Source organism: Siniperca chuatsi, linkage group LG18 (genome assembly GCF_020085105.1).
Source record: "Siniperca chuatsi isolate FFG_IHB_CAS linkage group LG18, ASM2008510v1, whole genome shotgun sequence".
Lineage (NCBI taxonomy): Eukaryota > Metazoa > Chordata > Actinopteri > Centrarchiformes > Sinipercidae > Siniperca > Siniperca chuatsi.
The window spans coordinates 9,752,169-9,779,038 of NC_058059.1; the positions used below are offsets into that span (position 1 = coordinate 9,752,169).

Consider the following 26,870-nt stretch of genomic DNA (forward strand, 5'->3'; position numbering starts at 1 on the left):
TGTCACAGTTAAATGTTTGACCTTGAATGTGGTGTTCTTTTTTTCTCTCTCTCTCTTCCGCAGTCAGCTGTTTATCTGGCAGGCCCACAACGCACTGTTCATGATTCGCTGTCTGCTCAAGGTGTTCATCAGGGAGATGAGTGAAGAAGAGCTGCACCTGCAGTTCTCCTACCAGGAGAGGGCACCAGGCTCCTGTGGAGGTGAGGGTAATTTACACAAAAATCCTAATCATCTGCTGATAAATCTTGTGAAAAACATCCAAGAAAGTGTTTGGCTCCCAGTAGATTAATACATTGTGAGGTATTACAATATAGCCACAAGGGTCAAATGTGTAACACTTCCCTTCATACCTAAAGAGAGATAAGAAATTGGCTTTTTAATTGAGCACAAATACCCCTGGCTACTGACCTGGATCAGCTGTCTCAGAGAGACTCTGTTAATAAAATCTGAATCTGCATCTACTGACTGCACATCATTTTTGGCCTCACACTCCAGCCCTGTCTGAGCTAGGTCCCAAAATAAACACTCTGCAAACGGGTGCCATCTTGACAACCTTGAAAAACTCCCTATCCAAAACTACAGTTTTCAAGATCAGTTTCCTCAAAAATTTAAAGGTATTAAAAAATAGTCAAATATTTTCTCTTGCCTGCTGTAGGCAGTAATGTTTGTTATCAAATGTTTTTGTATCTAATTGCGGGCCGTTGGGAGACATTATACACCTATTAACAAAAAAGGGGAGCTATTGCGAGTGCCAACAATCCTAGTTTGTGGAGTTTCTATCAGCACAATCAGACCTGTAGCAAACCCTGTCACTACTGCTACCTACAGTAGCGGGAAGCAGCTTGTCAAGCACTTAAATGCTGAATGAATCGTTTAAAATGTGTTCATCCATCCATCCATTTTCCAGGTTGTGTTTATTTAATTTTTATATATAAACTGGGAATTATTGTTCTATTCTGCTGGGAAGTACTGTTCTAGGCCCCATCGTTCCTACTGGTTTTTCATTATACTTTAATACTTTGGCCAGTATGATTGTGTAACAGGTCTTTAATTGCCTTCTATGTGGTGTTAAAAATGTCTTTAAAAGTCTTAAATTTCACTTGATGAACCCTGCAGAAACTAGCTAATTTAAATTAGCTAATTTCCCTAAATGCCATTCCTCTGTACAGTGAACATAAAAAAGGGACGATGGGAAGGATAGAGAGAGGGACTGGTACAGTGGGAGTTGGAGGGAGCAAAGAGAGACTGAGTATGATCAACAGGGAGCTGCCATATATGTCTCATATAATAATTCCCTCAACCCCTTGTGTAGAAACAGGCAGCCAAGACCTCCTTGAGGAGCTGTTGTCCAACCTCGTTCACCTGATTGTTGAAGTGCCCCTGCTGTAAGTATCTCCCTTGTTTGTGTGTGTGTGTGTGTGTGTGTGTGTGTGTGTGTGTGTGTGTGTGAGTGTGAGAGGGAGTTTGAATTAAACACCCCGTTGTGTCTTGCATACACTGAAAAGGTCAGACATGCAAGACTGATTCTGATACAACACTGTTAAGTGACATTTTACACGGTCAGGTTGTTCACTGTTCACAGCGATTTGTTAAAATCACAATGCTAATAGTTCAAGATCACTTGTTTGACATTATATCATCAGCATAATATTAGCATGAAACCATCAAGTATTCGGGACTTTTGTGCAGTTTCTTAGCCAGCCCATCTATTAGTTTCTTGTTTTTATTCATGTTTGTTGGTTGTTAATGTGTCTAGGATGTTAGTCATCGAGCAGTTAATGAAAAGCAGTTTGTGAAAAGTTTGTATGTGTCACTCTCTCTTTGCGTGTTCCACTTGCTCATTTGCTCCTTGATTCACTAACGTAGAGAAGCTGAAATCCATTATGGGAACAAAGTTAGGCTCAGATGTCCATATGTTTCACTTCCAGAGACCTCAGCCACACTGACATGCTGGAGCACTGAGCTGGCAACATGATGAACAAAGGAAGGAAAATAAAAAGGAAGGGATTTGACTAAAAGAAATGAAGAAAGAGAGAAAATGTTGTTTCGGAAGAAGAGAAAAAAGGCTTGAAATGAAAGTTGAATTAGGAGCGGTGCCAATGAGTGGGAGAGGAGGGAACATAATGACTGAAAAATGGTATCAGCCTTTACTCCCTGTGGGCGGTGTGCACGCTAACACACTGCTTTAATGAGTGAATATTTCAATGTATTTACTTATTAACGGTGGAATTATCTCCTGCCTGCCACTCAGTCTGTCACAGAGAGACAAAGATACAGTATGTACCTGTCTGTAGACAGAATCTCCTCTTCAGTGTCAAAACAAGTTCACAGAAACATGACTGACAATTGCTATTTCCTTGACGCAGCATCTTCCACTTTTCGTCTCTTTACTCTTGTCTGTGTCATTCTTGACGTCCTCCTCTTTCTGACTACCAGTCTACTTTCTCTTTCTCTCTCCTTCTTCCTCTTCCTCTCTCCTTCTCATGTGTTGTTTCCGGACATCAAACCCTGGCTCTTGTGTGAATGCGTTCAGCATTCCAACATTATTCATTGTTCCAAGCTTCAAGACTCTACCTGTTTATCTTCCCTCCTCCACTCTGTGGCTGTCGGCCCATTTCCTCCGTACGTGCTCCTGGTTTGGAGGGAAATATTACCATTCTTTTGGTATAGTTCCCCCAAATCCATAACAGACTTTTGTACTTCGATTGTAACCCTGGGAGAAACCTTTTTGTGGCTTAATTTTACAAGAAAGAGATATGTCATTAGTTTTTATATTATTTTTTCAGGTAGGCAGTTGGTAGGCAGTGCATATTGATACTCAACACACAGTTCCTGTTGTTTTCCACGCATATCGTTACATACTGTTTCTCTAACTAATAATTTAGACTCTGTATGGTGAGATTAAGTACCATAGATTTAGACTAGGCCATATCATTTAAGCCTATTGCTGATTGTAAAGACTTTGCTGCTGTGTGAGGTGACTTATTTTTATACCGTAACCTAAAAAACCTGATAATAAGATTATTATCCTTATCCTTATTATTAACCTTGACACAGAGAGCTAACTAACTGGTTAAGATAAAGTTGAGGTATAGTTAAAATTAATATTCAAGATATTTGTTTTCCATTTACAGCCTGTGTGTTTAGCTGAATCTTTGTCACTGGCAATTGTTCCACTGACAGGTGTAGAGCTGAAACAATTAATCGATAAGTCCATTGAAAAATGTATCGGAAACAATTTTGATAACCGATTAATTGTTAATGAAATCATATTTTTAACACTTTTAAACCCTATTTCGAGCTTCTCAGATGAGAATATTTTCTGATTATCTTAGTCATCTATGATAGTAAACTGAATATTGACAAAGCACAGCATTTGACAAAGCATTTTTCACTATTTTGTCATTTTATAGACCAAATGAATAATCAGGAAAATAATCAATCAGCAGTAATAAAAATATTAGTTGAAGCCCAAGATGTGAAGTTTGTGTAGCATTTATGTCATACAGTCAAGTGATAATTTGTCTATGTGAGATTTGCAGAGTCTGTAAAAGTGGAAAACACCTTTGACCCATGTTTTAAGTCAGGTCGTATGGGTGAAACCATGTGCGTATGTGAATATGTAACAGGTAAAGTCTGCCCTCCACTCAAAAATTTTCTTTACTTATTTTTACTTCATTCAGGTTTTTGAAGGGGGAAATTTCTCCTCACCTGCTCACCTTAAATCTGAGTTTAAAACGTGTACATACGTGATTATTTTGTGCCATCACAACTAGTTTAAAAACTAATTGTACATCTACAATTAACATATCTAACATTGTCTTATTATACATACATTTATACCTGTGAAGTTGTGGTACAAGAAATTATAATTTATTCACTTTAACTCTACATGCGTCTGTCTTTTCCTGTAGTGACATCACCTATAGCATCCTGTTTGAAGCAGTGACCACGCTTCTGGTATTCTTCTCCTATCAGCTCTTCCACAAAGACATCCTCCGAGATGGATTAATCTACCAGCACATCATGAAGGGACGATGGTAAGAAAACACACACTCACTCAGTTTGTATTCCACACCAAACAGTAATTTTAACTATTGAAACTACATGGCTAAATGTAGCCATTGTTTTAACCAAGACATTAACTCTAACCTTAACCCCAAATCAAGTTTGCAGAAAAATAGAAGTCCAAAATGCAAACAAAAAAACAAACACTAATAATTAAATAATTTCATAAAATTTCAACTGCTGTATGAGTTACTCTCACTTGCCTCACTTGTAACTGGGTCGTCCACAATCTGTTGACAACTTTTTTGAACACAGGCCCAGATCATTTTGGATCTCCTCCAATCACTGTCTGATTCATCCTACTGTTCCTCTATCCAGACTTTGATACAGTTAGCGTCTCTCTGTGCTTCCAGTCAATCTCATCATGTTCAAAACAATGTCTTCATGTGTCATTCAATTGATACTAAAAGGACAAAAAAGAAACAAATCCAGTCAACCAACACAGTTTGTCTCTACTTTGACCTTGTAGTCTGATTCTGACGGAAAGTGAACCAGTGAGTCTGTTTTTCTAAATGATAATAATAACTATAAACTTCAAAATGCAAAAATGAAAATGTGGTCATGCAGTGCAGTTTAGATGGGTGGAGAGAGAATGGAAGTAATTTTCTTTTAGGGCTCTCACAGCATAAGAGCCAAACGAGAGCACTTTGGATTAATTGCCATTGAGCTGAAGAAAGGCCTCCAAGTAGCTGATATTGGCAAAACAGATTAGAAGGCTGTCTAAAATGGTTTTGCCATTTGGTCTGTTAAGAAAGCAAGGCTGTGTGTAACTAGAAAAGCAGCGATATTGGAAATTGTACACAACCAATTACATGTATGTCACTCACTGGAAGAGAGAGCTGAAGTGAAGAGGAAAGAGTAGAGTCTCAAATTGACGCCTGATATGAACTCCTGTGGACTGAGAATAGGATCTCCGTCTCTCTGGCTGTACACACACTCACACTCACACACACTTGCATGTACATGTAAGAACAAGTCCTGTGTCTGGGCATTGTGTTTTATTCCACAATGAATGGTATGACTGAACTGTCACTCAGAAAGTATTAGTGGCAGATAATGAGGCAGAGTTTGCAAATGAACTGAACATTTTTTTTCTCTAGGTTTGATAAAGGGAATAACTCATGTCATTGTGTTGATGAAAATATGGGTGAAAAATATGGGTGAAAAAAAAAAGAGCAGCTCACCACATCTATAGGTGGCAAACGGGACTCTCATCAGTTTGCACCATAGACTGTATATATAAAGATGGACGACGCATTTCCACTTCCTCCCACTGTACAAAAGTGAAGTCAAAATATGCCCGGTACGCCCACCACCAGGGGGCGATCTAGATGTTTTGGCTTCACTTTTGGTGAGCTGTCATGTCGTTCATCTTAATATACAGTCTATGGTTTGCACACAAGCAAAATTGTAGTACAGAGGATGCAGATTGACCTAATATTAAAGCATTTAGATAAAGCTAAAACTACAGCTAGGGCTCTCTTACATTTTACATCTGCATTCAACACCGAAGAGTTCTTATTGGCAAAGATTATTCAACTAGAGGTTAATCCTCAGTAAGCCAGATGTGGTTTTTTGATTAAGATCTGTGTACCTGTGGGAACTGACTGTGAAAGCAAGCAATGAAACTGATTACACTGCAGTTGCTTATTTGTAATGTTTGATGTAATACATATGTCTGTTGTGTTTGTTTTGTTATCTGGCTAAATCTTGTGTCTTGTAATCTATGTGAAACTGTGTATGCCTTGAAATCAAAATTTCCTGTAACTTTTCAAGTACACTTAGACAAACAGTAAATATATATCGTAATTTCTTAGATATTTAACATTCTTCATAATGGTGAACTGAAGAAGGTTTCCAGCTGGCTTTTTAAACCTCTTCTGTCTCTTTCTCTTTCCATTTGTCTCTCTTTTCTCTAGTTTGTCTTTAACCAGTCGACTGGTGAAGACCCTGCTCTATAACTTCATCAGGCAGGAGAAATGTCCACCTCCAGCAACCCACATCTTTGACCCGAAAGATGAGGGAGGCCTGCTTTACGGCCTGGCATCTGGGGTGGCAAGTACGAGTACACACACCCACACACAAATAAAACTAAAGGAAACAACAACAGCGGAGCAAAAGGAAAATCCAGTTTGTTTGTTTTTTTATACAACCTAGATCATAATTTTGGCAATTATTCGTATTGGTTCTGATAACATTTTACTCACCACCACAATTGCTCAGGTGTTGGGATGCAAGTAGAAACATCCCAGATGGTTACCTAAACTTTGTATTAAAGTTTGCAAGGCTACATCCTGGTTTAACTTTCTTTGGATTGGATGACTGTAATGGGCATTTTGGATGCAGTCAAAAGGTGGTTTCTTCCAAATCATATGGATTACATCAAAGGTTCCCAAACTTTTTGGCTTGTGACCCCCTAAAGTGAAGCCGTGTCTACTTATGACCCCTCGTCAGAGGTTATGGTCTTAGTGCGGTCATGATTGGTGAGCAGTTCAATCAAAGGCTTTGAAGACGTGAAATTATCCAGTATTTCACAAGGAAAAAAAAGAAAATGGTGAAAAGTCAGAAAAAATGTACCTAAAATTGTGTAAGATAAATATATGCTCTTTATTCTTATCCTTTTAATCATCTTGCTACCCCTTAGATTACTTTTGGACCCCCTTAAGGTTTGGAATAATTGCCTTAGATAATATGGTCAAACTCCTGACCATATGGTTTGCTTTTCTCTTTCTATTATTTGACAAAATTAGGCCTTTGAGTAGAAATGTTATCATAAATTATAGGAATGATGGTCAAATTACTAAAGAAGAGACAGTAAAAAAAAAGAGAATTGAGTTTGTCAGTTTTGTCCTTTTTTCCTTGGAACCAACAAGTGAGAAATATGTTTAATTTGAGAAATGAAAGTGTGAGCCATGCTGACGACAGCCATGGCAGTGTGGATGAAAGTGATGAGTTAAAAATGAACAGAGTATGTCTGTATTAGACTGGTAATGTGCTCTGTGTGTGTGTGTGTGTGTGTTGAATGCATGTTTGTTTGAGTGTGAGAATAGGGCTGGGTTTCCCCCCGCGGTTGTTGGTGGCAGATTCCTATCAGTGAACCATCAGCATTCAAACCAGCCTGTCTGTCTGTGGCCAGTGATCGGCCCGATGAGTTATGGTGCCCTGTCCTGTCTGTAATCCCCTAGAGCCTGTCTGTCTGCAGCCGCCTCCCTTATACACACATGCACTGACCAACAAAGACACAAGCTCTCTTATACTCAGAGCTCAGAAACAACACTTGTTTTCTTTCTCTGTCTCTCCGTCTCTCTGTCTCATATGCACACAGTCATTAGGGATTGACAGAGTACACAAACAAGTACATTTTAATTTGAATGTTGAAAATGGGTGTGTGCATGGGTGTTGTTCTATGGTAACAGTAAATATCAGTTGAATATCTTTAACGTTGCAGCATGACCAAATATTCAGCAAGTTGAAGGAGAATTTCACCAGTTTTACACGTGATGGTCAGTTTATTAATCATGGTTCGTATCTTAACGCCTGTGAACAGTTATATAATGTCCTCTGTGGCTCTGGAGGAGCTTTGTCAAGTTTGAGAAAATAACCCTGATGATATAACAAGGGTTTATCTTGGCAGAAAGCCTGGCAGAAAAACCTGTGTTAAGTTTACCAGGCAGTGAAAGTCTAACAAAGATGCTATTGGTTACATTATGGGAAATGTAAGATCCAGCATTTTTGGAGCTCGACCCACACTAAGGATTAAAAGTCAGAATGTCTCAGGCACCTTCAACTACAAAATCATTGACATGCCCCTTTAAAGAAGCACACAGGAGCCTATTTACTACAAATCACTTACAAATCATTAGGTTTCCATTAATGTGCAGCATGAAAATAAATTATTGACCCCTGAAATGTGCTTGAGTTGTGTAATCCATCTCACTGTACATGACGTCTGCATTATCTTTGTCAAAGTTACATTATTGTTGTGAGGTAATGCGGCCATTGCATTACCCCACAACGATAATGTAATTTTGACAAAAATTTGTTTTGAGTGTATTAATGTATTTTGATGCCGTACAGAAATGAGTGGAAACCAATGGCTGCCTGGAATTGTAAGAAAAATACAAACCTCTAAAACTCTACCTGTATTTAAAAAGTCAGATAAAAAACCAAAGTATATAAAACTTTCACACAGTCGCATAGTGGTCACTGGCAAAGCAAAGCAGTGCTTGACTTCCGTCGCCATTTTAATGTCTGGAGGCGATCGGATGTCTCTTCCTCTCTTGCTTTTACACACTCTGCTCTCTGAGTCTGGGTGAGTGTCTGCAGGGGGGATTATCACCCAGACTGGCAACTCAGAACTTTTTAGCCTCCTCTCCTCTCCACTATTCTACGCTCCTCTACTCTGCTTTACTCTCCTGTGCTCCATTCTGCTCTACTCAACTTTACACTTCTCTCCTCCACTTTACCCTACTCTCCTCTCTTCTACACTGTCCTCTATTTGACTCGACTCTAACTTACTCTATTCTGCTCTACTCCACTCTGTTACTCTCCTCAGTTCTCCTCTAATCTACTTCGTTCCACTTAACTCTCCTCCCCTCCATTATCCTCTATTCTCCTTTATTCTGTTCTTCTAAATTTTCCGCTCCTTTACTCTACTTCATTCTACTCTATATTATTCTACTTCACTCCACTTTACTCTCCCCTCCTCCATTCTCCTCTATTCTCCTTTGATCTGCTCTACTCAACTTTCTGCTCTGCTCCTCTACGCCACTCTACTCTCCTCTCCTTGATTCTCCTTTATTCTGCTCTACTCTACTTTTACGTTCCTCTCCTCTCTTCTCACATGTACTTTTTGTATGTTTTGTGTAACCTCTCTCTCTCTCTCTCTCTCACACACTCACACACTCACACACACACACACACACACACACACACACACAATACTTGTTGAGCCATCCGTCTGCCTACAAGCAGACACACATAAAGATAAATCCTGTGCAATCCTCATGTTTCATATTGCTGCCGAAGAGAAGCTAATAGTAAGAAGCTAACAGTAACACTGGCAACTGGTGACAGCCCCATAAACAAAGACACCTTATGTCAACATCTATGTGGGTGGGTAAGTTCCTCATTAGCATAGCACAGAAAATTTGTCGATCACACTGGGAAAGGGTATCAGAAGATTCATTTAACGTTTTAGCCCTAGCTTTTTATTATGATAATTTGTCTGTGGAATGTTCTCATATTTTGTATATGTTTATGTTAGAAGGGTTTTGGTTTGGGTAGAAGTGTTTTGAACATATATTTTGATTTGTGTGAGATTATCAGAATAGTGTGTTTGTTTATTGTCTGTACAGCATGTTTCCCCATGTGCATTTTTGGCTAACCATCACGAGTGTGTGTGTGTGTGTGTGTGTGTGTGTGTGTGTGTGTGTGTGTGTGTGTGTGTGTGTATCTGCTGTGTATCTGCGTGCTTGGCCAAGGCATTGGCCTGAAGCCCTGATGTCACATTTTATTCACTGTTATGCAAGCAAGTAAATAAGTAAGTAGCACATTCTGTCTGTCTCTGTTCACCCGACGTTCATATCTCTGTCTGCACTGGAGCGTATGTTCTCAGCTGTAACTATGAGAAAATATTTCCTATCTCAGCTCCCTTCTCTAGTGTCTCCACAGGCCACTGAGATGTTCACAATGGTGTTCAAGTGTATGTTGCATGTGGCACAAGTGAAATGGAAAAGCAGATGTTTTGCCTATTTAACAGAGATCTGGTCTCTTTTGGTGATGTAGGTATTTTTAGCCATGTAAGTGGCGTGGCTCCATTGATGGCAATGTTGGTGTGTCAGTCCACCCTGAAATATCTCAACAGCCATTGGACAAACTTTTGAATTGCCATGAAATGAATGGTTCCCAGATGATGTATCCTAATGACTTTGGTGATCCCCTGACTTTTCATCTTGCACCATCATCAGGTCAAAATTTGAAGTTGTCCAATACTTTGATTTACAACTAAATATCTGCAAACTAATGGCATCCCCATCAGCCTCAGTTGTGTTTAGTGCTATTTGGTGAACAAAGTAAACATGCTTAGCATCAGAATGTGAGCATTGTCATTGGGAGCATGTTGAAGTTAGCCATTAGCTGAAAGCACCGCCATGCCAAATTATAGCCTCACAGAGCTGCATAGTCTTGTTTTTTTTACCCTTGGTAGACTAGGTGCAATTTTCCAGGCAGTATTTGCTTATTAGATAATTGAGCTGTATTAAGTTTTTATTATTTTGTGTAATTCCAGTTATTTACTCTGTTTCTTATTTCTAACAATCATCTAGATTTATTTACTATTGTGGATGTCGTATTGAAATAGGACCAAATACATTTAGCCTTTACCTGTTATTGTAATACTATGTATCCTTTGTGTTAATGTGAATGTATTGTGACTTTTAGCAGCTGCGTAGAGTGAATTAATGTAACAGAAAAATAAGTGACCATTCCTCAAATAGTAACTGGGTACGCACCAACTTAATTCAGACCGAAAAGAAGTACTGCAGCGCTGTTTAAGGAAAGTAAAGTAATAATATTTTCCCCAGTCAACAGTCTAATAACAGCGGCATCATTAAGTGCCTCACTGGAGCGTGTGTGTTTGATGATATCTGTGATATGAATCTGGATTTTGTACGGGGTCAGGGTCGGGTGAAATAGATGTCAGGGGGCAGATGTGGATTAAGAAGAGATGGTTTTCAGCCTGCGTCAGAAAATTTGGAAAGACTGCAAATATTTGATTGTGTGATGATTTTTTTGTTTGAATACAGAAATTGACTTGGTGCCAGCAGTCATGTCTGATGGGGGTGGTCATTATGTAAGACTATAATTTGGACATCACAGCCTTCTGTCCTAAAACTAAGGCTTAGTCAAACATTAAAAGCTCATCTTCTGTTGCAGAAACTTTGTATTATTTCTGTGTCTATTAGGTCTGTTTTAATGAATTTTAATAAGCATTTACAGTGTGTAAATATTGTGAGGAGACCTGTAGAGATTTATAGGTCATGAAGAGTTTTCAAAGATGAAAAGATTAATTTCATAGGTTGCTGTGGGTACAGGCTTATACTCAAGTAAAGCAAGACTTTATGGGTGCATTTGCATGTCTCACAGTACGATACCTTCACAGCCTCCGAGTCCTGAAACCCAGATCCTGATTTCAGCGTGCCAGCCTCTGTGTCCGTGTGTGACCTTCTCTTTTCCTCACTTTCCCCTTCCCTTTCCTCCTCTTCATGTCCTCCTCCTCTTTTTCCACTGGGCGGCTGGCCAGGGCCGGAGCAGCCTAAGCAGTGTAGCATTATTGGGTTTATGTGGTGGGCAGGCAGACAGGCAGAGGGAACCAAGCCAGACGGATAACAAACAACACCCACTAAGGTAAAACAGAGCTCTGTTAGTGTGTGTGCGTGCGCGCGTGTGTGCGTGCGAGTGTGTGTGCGCGTGTGTGTGAGTGTGTGTGTGAGAGTGCAGGAAATGTGGCTGCCAGACCGGGCTCTCTGACACTGTTGGGCTAGTCACTGTGGTGCCAGTGATGAGATGAACAGGGCTCCGTCACAACTTGCCCCCCTCTCTCTCTAGATCTTGTTTTCTCTCACACTCTCACACTTACTTCTCTATCTGAGCAGTAGAAGGAAAGAAGAGTATCGTGTGTGGGGAGAGAGACAGACTGACCAGTGCAAATGATGTAATTTCTCTCTTGGGGATTTCTGCAGTTTGTTGATGTCCTTTTGCTCAGATACAAACAAATTCATTCTCCTCCTCACTGGAATTGCATACACATTCATACACACAGACTGAGTGTTGGAGTAGCTCTTTATTAGCCATTAGTGAATTTGGAGGCAAACCAACATTTAAACCATGGATTTTAATAAAAAAAACAAAAAAAGTAAACCATCAGAAGTTGTTGAAAAGAAACTCAGGCAGGGTAAGAAGAAAATTATCTTGTCATGCATAATGGTTTAAAACTTTAATAGGTTTCAAACTCACAAGGTCTTTATCAGTCACAAGTTATTCCTTTGTTCTGTCTCCTTCCTTCCCAGTACAAGGAGTAGACACTGGGACATAACCTCCTAGTTAATTTTTTAATGTATTAGCTGTCAGTGTACATGGATCCTTGTTCACTTAAATGGGTTTTTTTTCTTCTTCTTCTTCTTTTTTCCCCCGGTTCAGTAACCAAGTGAACTGGTGACCTTAGTGTGTCACAGTTGGATGGATCAGGATGACTCTCACAGCAGTGAGAGCGTCTGCAAATTCAGTCAGAGAATTGTTCTGCTCTTCCAACCTTCGCCACCAGATGGCAACAAATCTATTTGGCTTCTCCTCAAATTCAGTAGCTTGATCAGTGTGGACCTACAACACACTCACACTGTCTCTCACTAGTGCTGGGTTCGTGCATTCTGTGTGGCTAGACGTGCAGGAGCCAGAGACTGTCATCTGTGTACCTTGGTGTTCATGCTTCTCGTGCTTCTTGTGACGCCTGAAAGCACCAGCACTAAAGTGGCTCTGTAGGAAATTCAGCTCCCTCTCATCCCCCAACAAGAAAAACGAACACCACTTCAGTTGGCCAGTAATTCCTGTTTCTCTTTGTTCTGTGGCGCCGTCTATGTTTCAAATTTTAGGTGCTGCAAACCATCGTGCATGACTCCATTGTGCCCATTTTGGCTTTAATTACATCATTCTGACTGCACATACTCTTTTGCACTCCCTATGAAACGTAAGTCAGTTATAAGGCTGAAGAGCTGCAAGTTGTGAGAATACTTTATTGCTTTCTATAAAAAGCTTGACATACACAACCTGTCTGCTCTTCATTTTTGGATCCTGCACAGATTATCCATCTGTTGTACAGAAACTGAGAGCTGCAGTTCTCAGGCCAGTCTTTAAACTCTCTGTGCTGAAATCCAACCCAGAGAACACCAGGAGAGATGTGTTAGAGATGATAGACATGAAATATTTTCCTGTATGTAAACTGGCTATACTCAATATTTACCAGCCACGACAGCATGCGTTTCAGCTCATTGTTTTTTTTTGTTCACGCTCACCGCTTTCATAGCGTCGTTTTCGGCAAAAGTGGGTAGCTGCTTTTAGAGAAAAGGCTAGCTAGTGAAAATAGTGGAGTATTTAGCAGCTAATGAGCCAAACATTTCCCTCATGAGTTGGTAGAGACCAATGTTTAATTTATTTAATAAAAAACTGAGTATAACTCAATTATTGCTCTGAATGCAACACGCACTAAAAAAATATTTTTTATATAAATGTATGTTTACGTGTGTATGTATATTTTTATTTGTGTACTATTTGTCTATCTGTCTTCAGGTGGGCTATGGAGTGTCTTCACATTGGGTGGAGCTGGCAGCAGAACCGGGATAGACCAGGAACACAACCCCTTACCTCTGTCCAATCAGAGCCTTCTGTTACTGCTTGTTCTATCCAATCTGACAGATGGGCCTGACTGGCCCAACCCCTACCGCCAGGCTATTACTTGTTTCAGAAACACACAAGGTAATATATTTATTTATTTTAATCCATTGTACATATTTGAGAGTTGGTCATGTGTATGACATGTACCAGAGTGTATTGAAGTAATGTAATAAAATAATAATTCTGATTATATTCACCTCTGGTCGTGTAGACACATCGTCTCTTCCCGTGGAGCAACCTCACACTTTCCAGATCAATTTCAACAGTCTGTACACAGCGTTGTGTGAGCAGCAGCGCTCTGACCAGGCCACACTACTACTGTACACCCTCCTTCACCAGAACGCCAACATGAGGACATACATGCTCTCCAGAACCGACATGGACAATCTGGTGGGTAGGATAGCAATGAATACAGTTGTTCATTTACACAGTGCGGTACGCATGCACATTTGTTATTCCTGTCTCAATCTGACATTTTTTGTGTAGTACAAAGCAAAAGCAAAGAACACTGTAAAAAATGAATCAAAGTGTGATTGGGTACTCCTCAACAAAACTCATTATGCAGTCCTTCCTTGCACACATGAGTGTGGCCATGAAATCGTTTCATCTAGGACCAATGCTATGGCTCAGTAAACAGCAAGGAGGTATGCAGTGGCAGCTGGTGCTATTCTGTCCATATGGGACAGTGCCAGTGATTCTTTATAGCTGAGTGAATGTACTGAGACATTTAGTGAATGAAAATCAATCTTTAGCTCAGCATGTCAGATGGTATCACATATGAGTATGTTAGACAGTCACATATGAGCCTCTCTGTAACACATTTGGTCTTAATGGATAGAAGTAGGAGTTAAAGTTGTGTATATCTGTTTAGCCTTTGTACCAGGTTTAAAAGGAGACTTGAGTAAACGGCATCTAAACTAATTGCAATACTAGAAGGGCACTCGGAGAGCGCAGACCTCCGCCAAGGCCAATAGTCCAGTCTTCTATGATATGTAAATCTGCAAGGTGACCTAACTCGCAATGTTAACGAAAGGGAAAAATAAGTTGTGTATTTGCCCCATGTATTTGTGTATTTGCACTGAAAACTTAACTTCCATGGTGGAGGTAATAAATGCATGACAACAGCCAAGCATACGCAGGAAATTACTTAAATTTACAATCATATTTTGAAACTGCGGGTCAATTAAATCCCTTTACATCTTATATCAGTATGACCATTCTGTGTTATTACTAATAAGTCTAGCCAGTTTCTCTGCTGAGCAATAAAGCACAGCTGCACGACAGTTTAATGAGCTAACACTGCAACTGTTTGTGTTCATCGCTCCCAATGCTAACTACTAACTGCTTCTACTCTGACAGTATAATTTTGAGAATAAAATCTTTTGCATACTATTGTCATTAGCAGATAACATTCACCATCTGTTCTGCATACTTCTGAATATAACATCTGCCTACACCTATAGTTTAGCAGCCATAATTCAGAACGTAAAAGTAAATGTAAAATATTGTCTTCTCAACTAGCATCTGCAGTGCTGCTTTTCCTGTTTTATTGTCTCGTTTACTTGTCCCCTCATGCTGTTTGATTGTGATACAGTACATCCAAGGCCTTCCTCACAAATTGCCAGAACCTCCACAAAGTCTGACTCCACAGTCATATGCACCAAAATGAGAAAAAAACCTGCTTTGCAGGTCTGTGGCTGTGGCATGTAGCAAGGTCCACACTACCTTTAGTTTTGCTCCTCAAAGAAAGGCAATGTTAAACACCCCAGCAGTCTAAAGGTTTGTGCACATGTTTAGCATGGACATGACAATTTAATCTTCAGACAAATGCACACACTGAAATGATGGATCCACTCAGTCAGAAATCTTGTAACAAGGATTTAATGAATGTCATTTCACCTACATTTCAACACCTACACACATGCTTAGCCCTTCCTCCGGTTCTCGCACTCTTCCTCTCAGGTTTTGCCCATCCTCGAGATCCTTTACCACGTGGAGGACAGAAATTCTCATCATGTCTACATGGCACTCATTATTCTCCTCATCCTAACAGAGGACGATGCCTTCAATCGCTCCATCCATGAGGTGGTGGGTAGACACAGTTTAATACACATTGTTCACATTTCAGATATTGCCACAGCAACCTTCCATTACTTGCAATGGCTGGGATAATCGTAAATCATTCCTGATGTACCTAATGTCTCTCTCCCTCTCGCAGGTATTGAAGAACATCTCATGGTACACAGAGAGGACATTGACAGAGATCTCACTTGGCAGTTTGCTTATCCTGGTGGTCATCCGCACCATCCAATTCAACATGACCCGGACAAGGGTAAGTTTAACACTTATCCACATACACAATTTGTACACTTGCAATGCAAACAGCTATGCATTCAGAAATAGTAGACACTTTTATAGACCCAAATAGTAATTAATTACATCCACATGCAGCATTTGTCTTGAAAGTAAAGTTTGAAATAACACAGTCATCTGCAGGTTACCAGTAACATCAGGTAACGTGTATGTTTGTGTGTGCATCCTCTCTAGGATAAGTACCTCCACACCAACTGTCTGGCTGCACTTGCCAACATGTCAGGCCAGTTTCGTTGTCTCCACCAGTACGCTGCCCAGCGCATCATCAGGTGAGGACACACTGAAGGTGTACAAATGACAGAGCAGAACATGGAGGATAATAGAATATGTTAATTTGGTAGCTTCTTTCTTCTATCCATCCATCCATTTTCTATATGACCTATCCAGCTCTCATCTTTTTCTAGTAAATTTATCGTTCTGAAGAATATTAAAAGTGGTTTGATACAAAACATAAAGTTGTCAAATACTGGGGAAAATTTACCAAGTCCATTTTTATAGTATACTTTGCCCTTTTGACATTGAATATGTTATCTTTAGTGGTTTAAATTAGAATCTGATCTTGATATATTTGTCTTTATATCCTCCAACTAGGGATGCATGATATGGATACAATATGACTTCATGTCACAATATCGATACATATTTTGATATAATAAATTGAGTAATTGCTAACGGATAAAATAACCAGATAGGAATGTCTGTTTTTGGCTAATTCAGTGAATTAAATGACAAATCAAAATACTTCATCACAATGGTGTAAAATGCATACAAAAATATCAGCATAAGCTGGTGTGTATTTCACCTTCTTCAATTGCTGCTTCAAGTAAGTAGCAGGCCTCGACACAATCTTCATCTGTGTGAGGCAAGCAAAGAAGCCGCCTACTTGTTTGGCTTTGTTGTGCTTGTTTTAGCGGTATGTCTATTTTTATCTTCCTGAAAAATGTTCTTGGAACTGTGTGTAAGTACTTTGGAAGCAACAAAAAAACTGAGTCAAATTCCTTGTATGTGACTCTAATTCAAAAGAAAGACAGAAATTGCCCAAAGACAAGGGTGGAAATTCTAATTCACACACAAGCAGACTCATTAATTTTAATGATTCATATTGAATCAGCACAAAATATTCATCGTTGTAGTAGTTTGGCCATGGCTGCAGCAGAAGAGACTAAGAAATTAGACACACGGGAAGGAGTGTTTCCTTCCCTGTAGTTGCGCACACATTGACGCACACTCAATGATTGCTTTTATCTCCCTGCCTGTGTCTCTCTCCATATCTGTGACTCTGTGTGTTTTGAGTCAGAGAGGAACACTGTCTGTGAATGTGTACATGTCTGTCCTGTAGTGTGGTAGAGCAACTGACTCCATGTCTGATGATAATGATAATGATGATGACTATGATGGCCAGGGCTGGGCTAAACTGGCTGGCTAGATAAAGGGAATTTCCTGCCAGGAATTTCCAAATGTCTGCCAGGCAGTGCTGAACTCTGCTCCTTAATTGACTCTCAGAGAGAATCACAGTTGGTGCTGTTTATTTACAGTCAACAGTGAGTTTGAACTGCCTCCACCACCACCCGCATCTTTCCTTATTATTTTCTATTCATCCTCTCCATCAATATTCCCTTTCTGCTGCATTGTTCCATCGTGTCCATTCATTCACTGATTACTCTAATGTGTGCAACAGTGACTCAACAGATACAGTTTTGTTCACAGTAGGGCTGGAACTAACAATTATTTTCATTATCGAAAAATCCAACAGTTTACTCCCTGGATTAATTTAATTGTTTGGTCTAAAAAATGTCATCAAATAGTAATAAATGCCCATTACAAGTTTACAAAGCCCATGGCGACATTTGAAAATGGCTTGTTTGGTCTGGCAAAAATATTTAGAAGAAAATATTCACACGAAATGTGAATATTTACAAATGTAAATGCAAAAGTTTGCATATTGAACAGATTTTGCAGTACCTGCTTTTGCGTCTTCTACTGTAGACACGGTATCAGCACCAGCACCATTTCATGCCTCCACTCCACCAGAAAGCCCAAAAATAAGAAATAAAAAGAGCTGGGGTGCAACCCCCCTTGTTGGAGTCCAGACAAGAGCCCTTGTTGCATGTTACCCCCCTCTATATCACCATAGCGGCTGATAAGACACAACAAAGAAAAGAGGAGACATATTAGTTCGTTTTAAAAACACAAATACCATTTTTGGCAGGCAGTAGCAATGAAATACCATGATGGTCATGGTAACACAACCACGCACTGTGTGCCCAGATAAAAAAAGCATCCTTTGAACTGGTAGAGACAGAGCACCTTTACATCTTCAATGTGTCGGGGTAGACCACGTCTGTCATTAGTTCAGCCTCATAACTGATTTTGGGATCAGGCCGGCAGTGTGGAAATCCTTCAGTGTCGCTGTTTCCTCGGCCCTGTCTGTCACTGCTTTGGCATAAATGAGGGATATGCCAGAGCAACTAGTCACAGTACTTTTCTTGTAGGCTCACGTCCCAGGTGGAACTTGGTTGGTGGTCTCTCATTTGAAATAGAAAACACTGACTATATAGTACGAAAGGTCCTATTATGTTGTCTTGGCTAATAGGGCCTTTGACATTAGGTCTGTAGATAACAAGTAGACCTCCTCATAGCTGCTCAGATATCTCCATTCAGCAACCATCATTTGGCCAATTAGCCTGGATAACGAATGCTGAGAGATTTTGTTTGTGTGTTTTCCAATGCTGACAGATGGACAGGTGTAGCTCTAAGGGGCTTAGCTGAGCTCTGTTCATGCATCTGACATTCCCTAGCCCTTTGCTGTCATTTAATTAAATTCATTCTGCAGTGTTTTTCCTTGATTGACACACAAATTAAATATTCAACACCCTTGGGGGCCTAGAAAGACTATTAAAAAGTTGTAATTGTAATTAAAACAGAAGGTCACTAATAATTATAATAATCACCCCAATAAATACTATATGAGACTCTAAGAATAAGACTGTAATAGATCATGTAAGATGTAATAAACCAATGTAGTAGAACATTTGGAATATTTTTATTTATTTGTTTGTTTTTTAGAGTTAAAAACAACTCCAAATGACAGCAAGTTGTTGTTTGTACAGGCGCTACTCAAAGCTGAACATAGCAAACATTTTTTTGTGTGACCATACATTGAGTGAGTCAGTTTACTGTGGCATCAACTCCGTGCCATTAATGCTGTGTGTGTGTGTGTGTGTGTGTGTGTGTGTGTGTGTGTGTGTGTGTGTGTGTATTGACTCACCCTATTGCTACCCAAGGTCACCCAAGCATACTCTAGGACTCTTGATGTATATCTGTGCCCATCCATCACATGCAATCATGCAATCCCACCCAGTGTACACACACAAACACATACAATAAGGGTAAAGCAAGCCAGTTAACCAGTGGGTCAAATAACAGACTTTCACCTACAATTACAACAACAAACACATACATGTGCAAATACTGCACATTTTCAAAAAGTAACCAAGACTGTGACCTGTTCAGGCAACTAAAAACCAAGTTAGAAAAAGGCCTTGTGATCGTAAATTGATGGTAAATTAGGCCTAATTTTTAGTATTTTGACACATCATTTCTAAAACTGTCTCCTGCCAATTTCATGATTGTTTTGTTATTCCAAGAGTAATTATTATTCATTATTTTAAAGGCCTCATTTAGAAAGCAAAACAGGCCCGCCTCTAATAATAATCTGTCTTAAATAAAGGCTTCTCTCTACAGTTAAGCTGAGTATTTACAGCACATTAATTACTGGTCAACATGTGTAGTATGACGACTGTGTATTTGAGTTCTTTGGTCTTAATCTGTCATTACTGCTCTCACTCCTTTTCCCCTCTCTGTTGTCTTTCCTGCAGTTTATTTGCTTTGCTTTCCAAAAAGCACAACAAGGTTTTGGAGCAGGCAACACAGTCTCTGAGAGGCAGACAGGGAGACAACACAGCCTTGCCCGACTATGTGAGTAACACATACTCTCTCTCGCTCGCTCTCTCTCTCTCTCGTGTTTAATGAGTGTAAGGTTACATGAATTTGCACTTGGAAGCAGTATGAATTTTGACTTTTATATTGTCATGTTTAGCATTTTAAATTTTAAGACTGCAACAAAAAAATGATAATCAAGTACTCTGGGGTTTTTTTTTCCAATTAGTGATAAATCAGAAGTTACAACAGACCAAAATTTTGTCTTAAAGAAATAGTTCAAGATTTTGGGATCGGGGAAATGTCAAACTTATGCTTATGTATGGGACTATTTTGTGGCTGGGTGCAAAAACTTCCTGGCCAAGAAATAAACCCGCACGTGATGCACATAAAATCACAATTTGTAATTTTTACACCTCAATTTATGTATGGATTAAACAAACTACATTAGATGTAACATTTTAGTGAGCTTTAGAGTTGCTCGTAGATGGATTTTGCTACTTTTGGATGGAGCCAGGCTACCTGTTTCCAGTCTTAATGCTAAGCTAACCAGCTGCTGGATGAAGCTTCATATTTAGTATACAGATAGATACAGATTGACAAGAGTCAAACAGAAGATCCGCACACTGTACTAATAGCTTCCATCAGGCATTGATTCTTGCCTTCAGTTTGCTTTTTGATCTAGCACCTGTAGAAGTTTTTTGGATGTGTGTACCCTACACCCCTTTTTGTAAGTGGTATTGATCTTCTCATCTAAAGTAACCCTAACTATTTTACCCAAACATTTTATAATGGTTTGAAAAACAAGTAATCATCATAGCATTTTGAATTTGAAGCTGATCAAAATACTTTGTATTTTTTATTGAATAAATCACTCAAGTGAATAATTTATCATCTAAATTATAATCAGTACATTTTCAGTTCATCAGCCACTGTATTCATCACTGTCAGCATTATTGATATTGCTATAATAAACAAGAAAAAACATAATGCCATGTGCTGCCGCACTTGATTTGGTCTGCCTTGTAGCATCTCCTCTACATGGATTTTGAAATGTTTTTGAATGATGTCTCTCTTAGTCTGCTTAAAAGAGACAACTCCACATTATGCTCTTAGCACAAGTTATATTGACCAGTTTAGGTACTCACTGGGATTCAGTTGAGGATGTGGTGCACAGTTTGATGCTGTTTGTACGTTTTCAACTGCTGGAAAGCTTCAAATTTAAGGCCTGTTGCTGTAGGCCATCCGTCAAGTAGCAGACTGCAGCTCTGTCTGCTCCAATCCTTTTGTCTTCTTCTTATTAGTTTTCCAGCCCACATCCCACTTATTTAATTTGTACTGAAATGGAGTCTCCACTTGTAGAGTAATATGTGATGAAAGAATTGAGCGTTTATAAAATTTATTGTTAAAATTAGTCATTCAAAGTGGCACCAAAATAATAATGAAATTTCTCTGAAACATCAGTGTTAATCTGAAATTGAAATTTTAACAGCAACACAGTAACTAACTGGCGAAATTTATACCATTAAATGAAACAGGATGTTGTCCCAATACAATCAAGTATCTATGGATCTTACTAGTAGCCACACCTGACCAATGAGTGCACTCTGTTGATTATTGACTATTTATAATTGTCTGGATTTGTGTTGAGGCACATCTGCCTTCAGGTCTATCTGTATACGTCTCATTGGTCTGGCTGTCTCATTGGTCCTAGATAAGTGTGTGTGTGTGTGTGTGTGTGTGTGTGTGTGTGTGTGCGCATAAACATATTTGTGTGTGTGTGTTTGGGGGTTGGAGATGTATAAGGAGGTCCCCATAGATGCCCTTAGGTGTTGGGGAAACGTGAAAGTGTCTGCGTGCTCCTTCAACCGTGTAGCGTCTGATGAGGCCCCTTACAAACAGACATGTATGCATTATTATGCATAATTATCCAGCTATGTTGTATGCCTATTTCCTTCAGGTTTTATTTAAATGCTCTGTTTTATTTATACACAGGCATAAACGGCCACTATATATGACTGAAAATGGAAGATAAGAACATAAAGAGAGATTACTTTGTCATGATTAAATCTTCTCTGTTAAAGATATCAGTCCAGGCAGCTGTTCTCGATAGAAAGTGCACTCAGAGTGAATATAATAATAGTGACAACAATAATAAGACAAATATACGAACACACAGTGAGAGGTCAAAGTGTAAGGTCTACTACACAACAGCATTCCTGCTTTTGGTAGAGTTTCAATGTGTTCTTTAAGGGCACAAGGCAGATTTCCAGTATGATTGTTTCATGGGAATTCTACAGTGAGGGTTTTTTTCCTAGAATAGTGTCTGACATCCAGTCTGGGTCATAGACTTTTAAGACTGAGCCTGTCAACTTTTCTGATACCGCTGTTATCCTTGAGCTTAGACTATACTAACTCAATGTGACATTGGTTCCCATGTCGACAAGGGTTCCCGTGGCTACTGTTCACAGCTTGAAGTTAACTTTTAGCTTTATTGACATCTCTTGATTAAAAGGAACATGTTGTATTGTTTACCTTCTGAGCATGTGCACACACATACACCCACCTAGAGATATACATTCAGTTTAATTGTGTCTTGGACAGCAGTTGAGCTTCATGTGAGCTCACACAAAAGACCACAATCAGTTTTTCCCATGTACTTGGTAGTAAACGTCTTGGTCTTAGTCAGTGGTGTTTTTGAGTGTTTGATAAAACCTGGAAGGTCCCCTGTCAGAGGGAAGGGGGATCTTCTAGCCTGGCCTTGATTCTTGCTGTTAATCATTTTTGTCACTGATTGTGCTCAACTTGCCAGTCTTTGTGAAGTCTTAAAATTTTGTACAGACATTCAAGGTACAGAGAGGATGAATCTGATGACTTTAATGATGACCTTTGCTCTAGTATCACACATTCATGTCCACCTCAGGATGAATTGTAATATGTGATAAAATGTTGTCATTTATGACCAAACCTGCAAGTCTAATGAAATTCCCATCAGCCTCAGCTGTACTTTGTGTTTAGTGCTAATTAGCAAATGATAGTATGCTAACATGCTAAACCAAGAAGGTGAACCTGGTAAATGTAAATGTTAGGATGCTAATGTCAGCATTTAGCTCAAGGCATTGCTGTCCCTAAGTAGTACCTCATGGAGCTGCTAGCGTAGCTGTAGTCTCTTAGTCTTGTTTATTTTCAGTTGAATTGAAGAAGAATTCCTTTTCATCATCAATTAATCTGCATTTTCTTAATTCATTTATTAATAGTTTGGTCTGTAAAATGTCAGAAAATAGTGAAAAATACCCAGCACCATTTCCCAGAGCCCAACGGGACATCCTCACATAGCTTGTTTTGTCCTAGCAACACTCCACAAACCTCAAAATATTCTTAGTTTACTATCACATAAAACAATTGAGAAGCTGGAACTTGAGAATTTTGGCATTTTTACTTGAATGAAAATGATTCAAATGATTAATCAATTACATAAATAGTTGGCAATTATTTTTCTACGATCATTTCTGCTCTACTCATCAGATCATTTCAACAGAACTGACCCATTGTGCTACAGTGAATTTTACATAGGACTGTTTATCTGTCATGGATGGTAACACTGTCTGGTTTCTGAATGAGCGCTTAAACTTTCTTTGGATATGGACCAAATTTTAAGCAAATATCTCTCATTTGTTCATCTCAATGGAGGAATGAGATCATAGATGAAAAATAAACAGCTAGTTAAATGTTTAATACAACTGCAAATAGGAAAGGAAGGTTTTTCCATATAACTTAAGTTAATGGTTGCAAACGTTATCTACAAGCTAAACATTAGCTGACCAGCGATTCATTTCTATCCTCTGAATGAATCTTAAATTGAAGTTTACATAAAACCTTATGCATAGCTTTTCTTATCTGGTCTCTTATAATGACCTCACACACTGGCTAAGGCCATCATTGGTTTTGGAGATGTGACATCTCAAAGGACTGCCGTCTTATTGTGTCAACTCCTTTGCTTTCTCCATCTCGGGTCTCACTCTCCTCCAGTAGTAGTGTAATTGACAACAGCCTGCTCTGGTGTCATTCACAAATCCACATTTTAATTTGGGAAGGGAGGACGTTTATGGAACTATAGAGAGAGATAAAGAGGAGACAAGAAGAACAATAGAGGAGAAACAAGCAGGAGCAGAGGAGATGAGGGGGATTTGGAGAGAGGGTGGGTTTGTGAGGGGCATCTGGAAACAATGTAATTTGGCTGAGTCTGGCTCTGGAGAGAGAACTAATGTTTGTGTAATGTGGGATTGTCCTGGACATGTAATTGCTCTCTTTACGAGAGACTAAGAGGAGGATATGAAAAAACTTTGTCAAATGCTCTAAGCTGTTAGTTAAAGGGACAGTTCACCCCACAATTAAAAATACTTACCCGGAGTGCTATTTATCCATCTAGATTGTTTTGGTGTGAGTTGCCGAGTTTTAAAGATATCGGCCATAGTGATGTCTGCATTTTTGTAATATAATGGGACTATATGGCACTCGGCTTGTGGCGCTCAAAGCACCAAAACAATACATTTGAAAAACTCAACAGCAATGTCTCTTTCCAGAAATCATGACCCGGTTACTCAAGATAATCCACAGATTTGTTGTGAGCAGTTTCGTGTAGGAACTAGCTCCTACATGAAACTGCTCACAACTCAACAACTGCAAAACTCAGCAACTCACACCAGAACAATCTAGCTCGATACAAAGCACTATAGGAGGAAAAACTGTTCCTTTTAAAGCTGGGTGCATTCTGCTTATGTGTTAATGTCGTCCGTCTCCACCCACCACCCCACCCCCCATGTCTGCCTCTTGGTCTATGTCTGTCTCTCACATGTACACACCCAGAACACACACACACACCCCATCCTTGTATGTGTTTGTGCTGCTGTGTCTGGTTAGTGTCAGGGAAGAAAGAGCGAAGGGCTAGGGCCCCTTGAATCCTCAGGGGACAGCCAGAGGCTCCCAGTCCAAGCAGAGCAGCTCTCATGGGGCCCCATGGTTGCTCTCTGCAACCTCTGCACCTTTTGATTGCAGATGTTTTTTTTCTTCTCCTTTGAGATATGTGCAGTGACATGTGCTCGTACACACAAACAAACATTAAAAGAAGGAAGTACGTGCTGTGTTTCATTGCATTGCGTTGTATGTCACTGTTTATGCTCCCAGCCAGTGGTAGTGGTAATGTTACTTCTCTGCCTCTTAGTCTGTTTACTGTTGCACATTTCTGGGAAGAGACTACAAGCGCACACACGCGCGTGCGCACACACACACACACAAACGCACGCACGCACACACACACACACACACACACACACACACAGCCAGAAGCATGTTGGACCACCCTGTCTATGTGTTTATGTGCGCTGGTTGAGTCACAATCTGTGATCTCTTTTTAATAGCCAGAGTAGACACATGCATTAGCTTTGTAGCACCATTCCTCTTGTTTAGGGAAATATCAACAGATAATAAACATTACGCCTTCTATTTGTTATCAGGCCTTCCAGGAATTTGCCACTTTCTTAAAGGCTACAGGATTGTTTTGCAAAATCTACAGTTTTCCACTAACACTACAGTAGATTATAGTAATTATCTGTTCACCTACATATACTTCAACCAACATCACTTATTGTTTGAGTTTTTAATCAAGTGGCATTCATGTTTGTGCTGAAAATGATTATTTAGTTCATTTGAAGTGGCCTGCATCAGATTATTTTTTTCTTTGCTTTGTTGTAATTTTTCATTGCCTTGAGTGGGTTTTACATTGTCAGCTGATGACTCAAACATACTCTACTAATAGATTCATGCTGTCTTCAAGGTCCCATGTGGAGCTAGACCAATAAATCGACAGATATTAGCTTATTGCAGATATATCGGTGTGTGTTTTGGCCGATAAGTAACAAGAAATTGCTGTACACAAATGCCAAACTAGGTCTGAGGTAATTTAGAAACAGTGTTATATAGTTTCTCAACCAGAGAGCACTGCTAATTTGACTTTTCAACTGTTAAATGTCCCACTCAGTATTTATCGTGGTCTTTTTTTCTTTTTTTTAATCTAAGGAATCATATGTGTTTATATTAAAAAAAATGTAGGATCCGGCCAACAAATTGACGACAAATATTGAACAGCCTCAAAAATCCAGTATCGATCAGGCTATCGTCACTTGTAAGTGGGAGAAGATTTTGAGTCCTGATATGCTGATATGCTCTCACACCAGTGGTGTAAAATAATATGTAATAAAAGTAGTAATAAAATGTATATCTAAGTATCTTGCTGGGGTAACATTTTACTCTAAGTTTCCCTATTTAGCATTTGTAAGCAGTATATAAACATTTAATAAATAGTTTATAACACACTATAATGTAGCAGATATAAGGACATTTAAAGTGTATTAATGTACAGTATTTGTCAAGAATTCTAACTTCTCTTATAAAGATACTTTTTATATTATTACAACTGTGTTTTACTATGTTGTCATTCGTTATCTATTTATACACCAGCCTCCACACAGGAGGAGTTATAATTGTTGACAAATACATTAATAAACACTTAGATCTGCTTACGACTACATTATAGTGTCTTATAAACTATTTCTAAATGTTTATTTACTGCCTATAAATGCTAAATAGGGGACTTAAAGTAAAGTAGTAAAGTGTTGCTCTTACTTGAAAATGACTTGGGAAATGTTGGGCAATGTATTCCTCACTTCCAGTCTCCTTTTCCATCCTCTCCTGATCTTTCTCCCCTCTGTATATTTTATATGAAATTACTATGTCAATGTTCAGTTTAGCTTCCATGTGGCTCAATCTCAAATAGGAATCTCATGTTTCAACTTTTACTTCTCAGTCTCTGAGATTGTTAAATATGGCAGTTTCGTCACCTGGCCTTATGCTGACATGTTCATTTGATCTAATTCCACAGTGCTGATGGACACTCTGGGACAAAATCATGTGCAAGGACAGAGATCAGTGTCTCCCTTCATACATGGTGTAGCTGAAAGTAGGAACTGATTGATTGAAGTATGAAT

At 39.2% G+C, this 26,870-nt stretch overlaps 1 protein-coding gene across 2 annotated transcripts in view; it reads left to right on the plus strand.

The window, feature by feature from the left end:
- Nucleotides 1-26,870, plus strand: part of dym (dymeclin) — a 52,095-nt gene that overhangs the window by 4,635 nt on the left and 20,590 nt on the right. The window contains exons 5-14 of one of the 2 annotated variants that reach the window (XM_044173433.1): nt 64-200; nt 1,313-1,385; nt 3,915-4,040; nt 5,988-6,127; nt 13,411-13,596; nt 13,727-13,905; nt 15,478-15,603; nt 15,734-15,847; nt 16,063-16,157; nt 19,767-19,866. In XM_044173433.1, the coding sequence (XP_044029368.1) occupies nt 64-200; nt 1,313-1,385; nt 3,915-4,040; nt 5,988-6,127; nt 13,411-13,596; nt 13,727-13,905; nt 15,478-15,603; nt 15,734-15,847; nt 16,063-16,157; nt 19,767-19,866 (1,276 nt within the window). Of the gene's footprint in view, nt 1-63; nt 201-1,312; nt 1,386-1,967; nt 2,138-3,914; nt 4,041-5,987; nt 6,128-13,410; nt 13,597-13,726; nt 13,906-15,477; nt 15,604-15,733; nt 15,848-16,062; nt 16,158-19,766; nt 19,867-26,870 lie in introns of those variants that run through there. The other variant, XM_044173434.1, reaches the window with a different exon arrangement.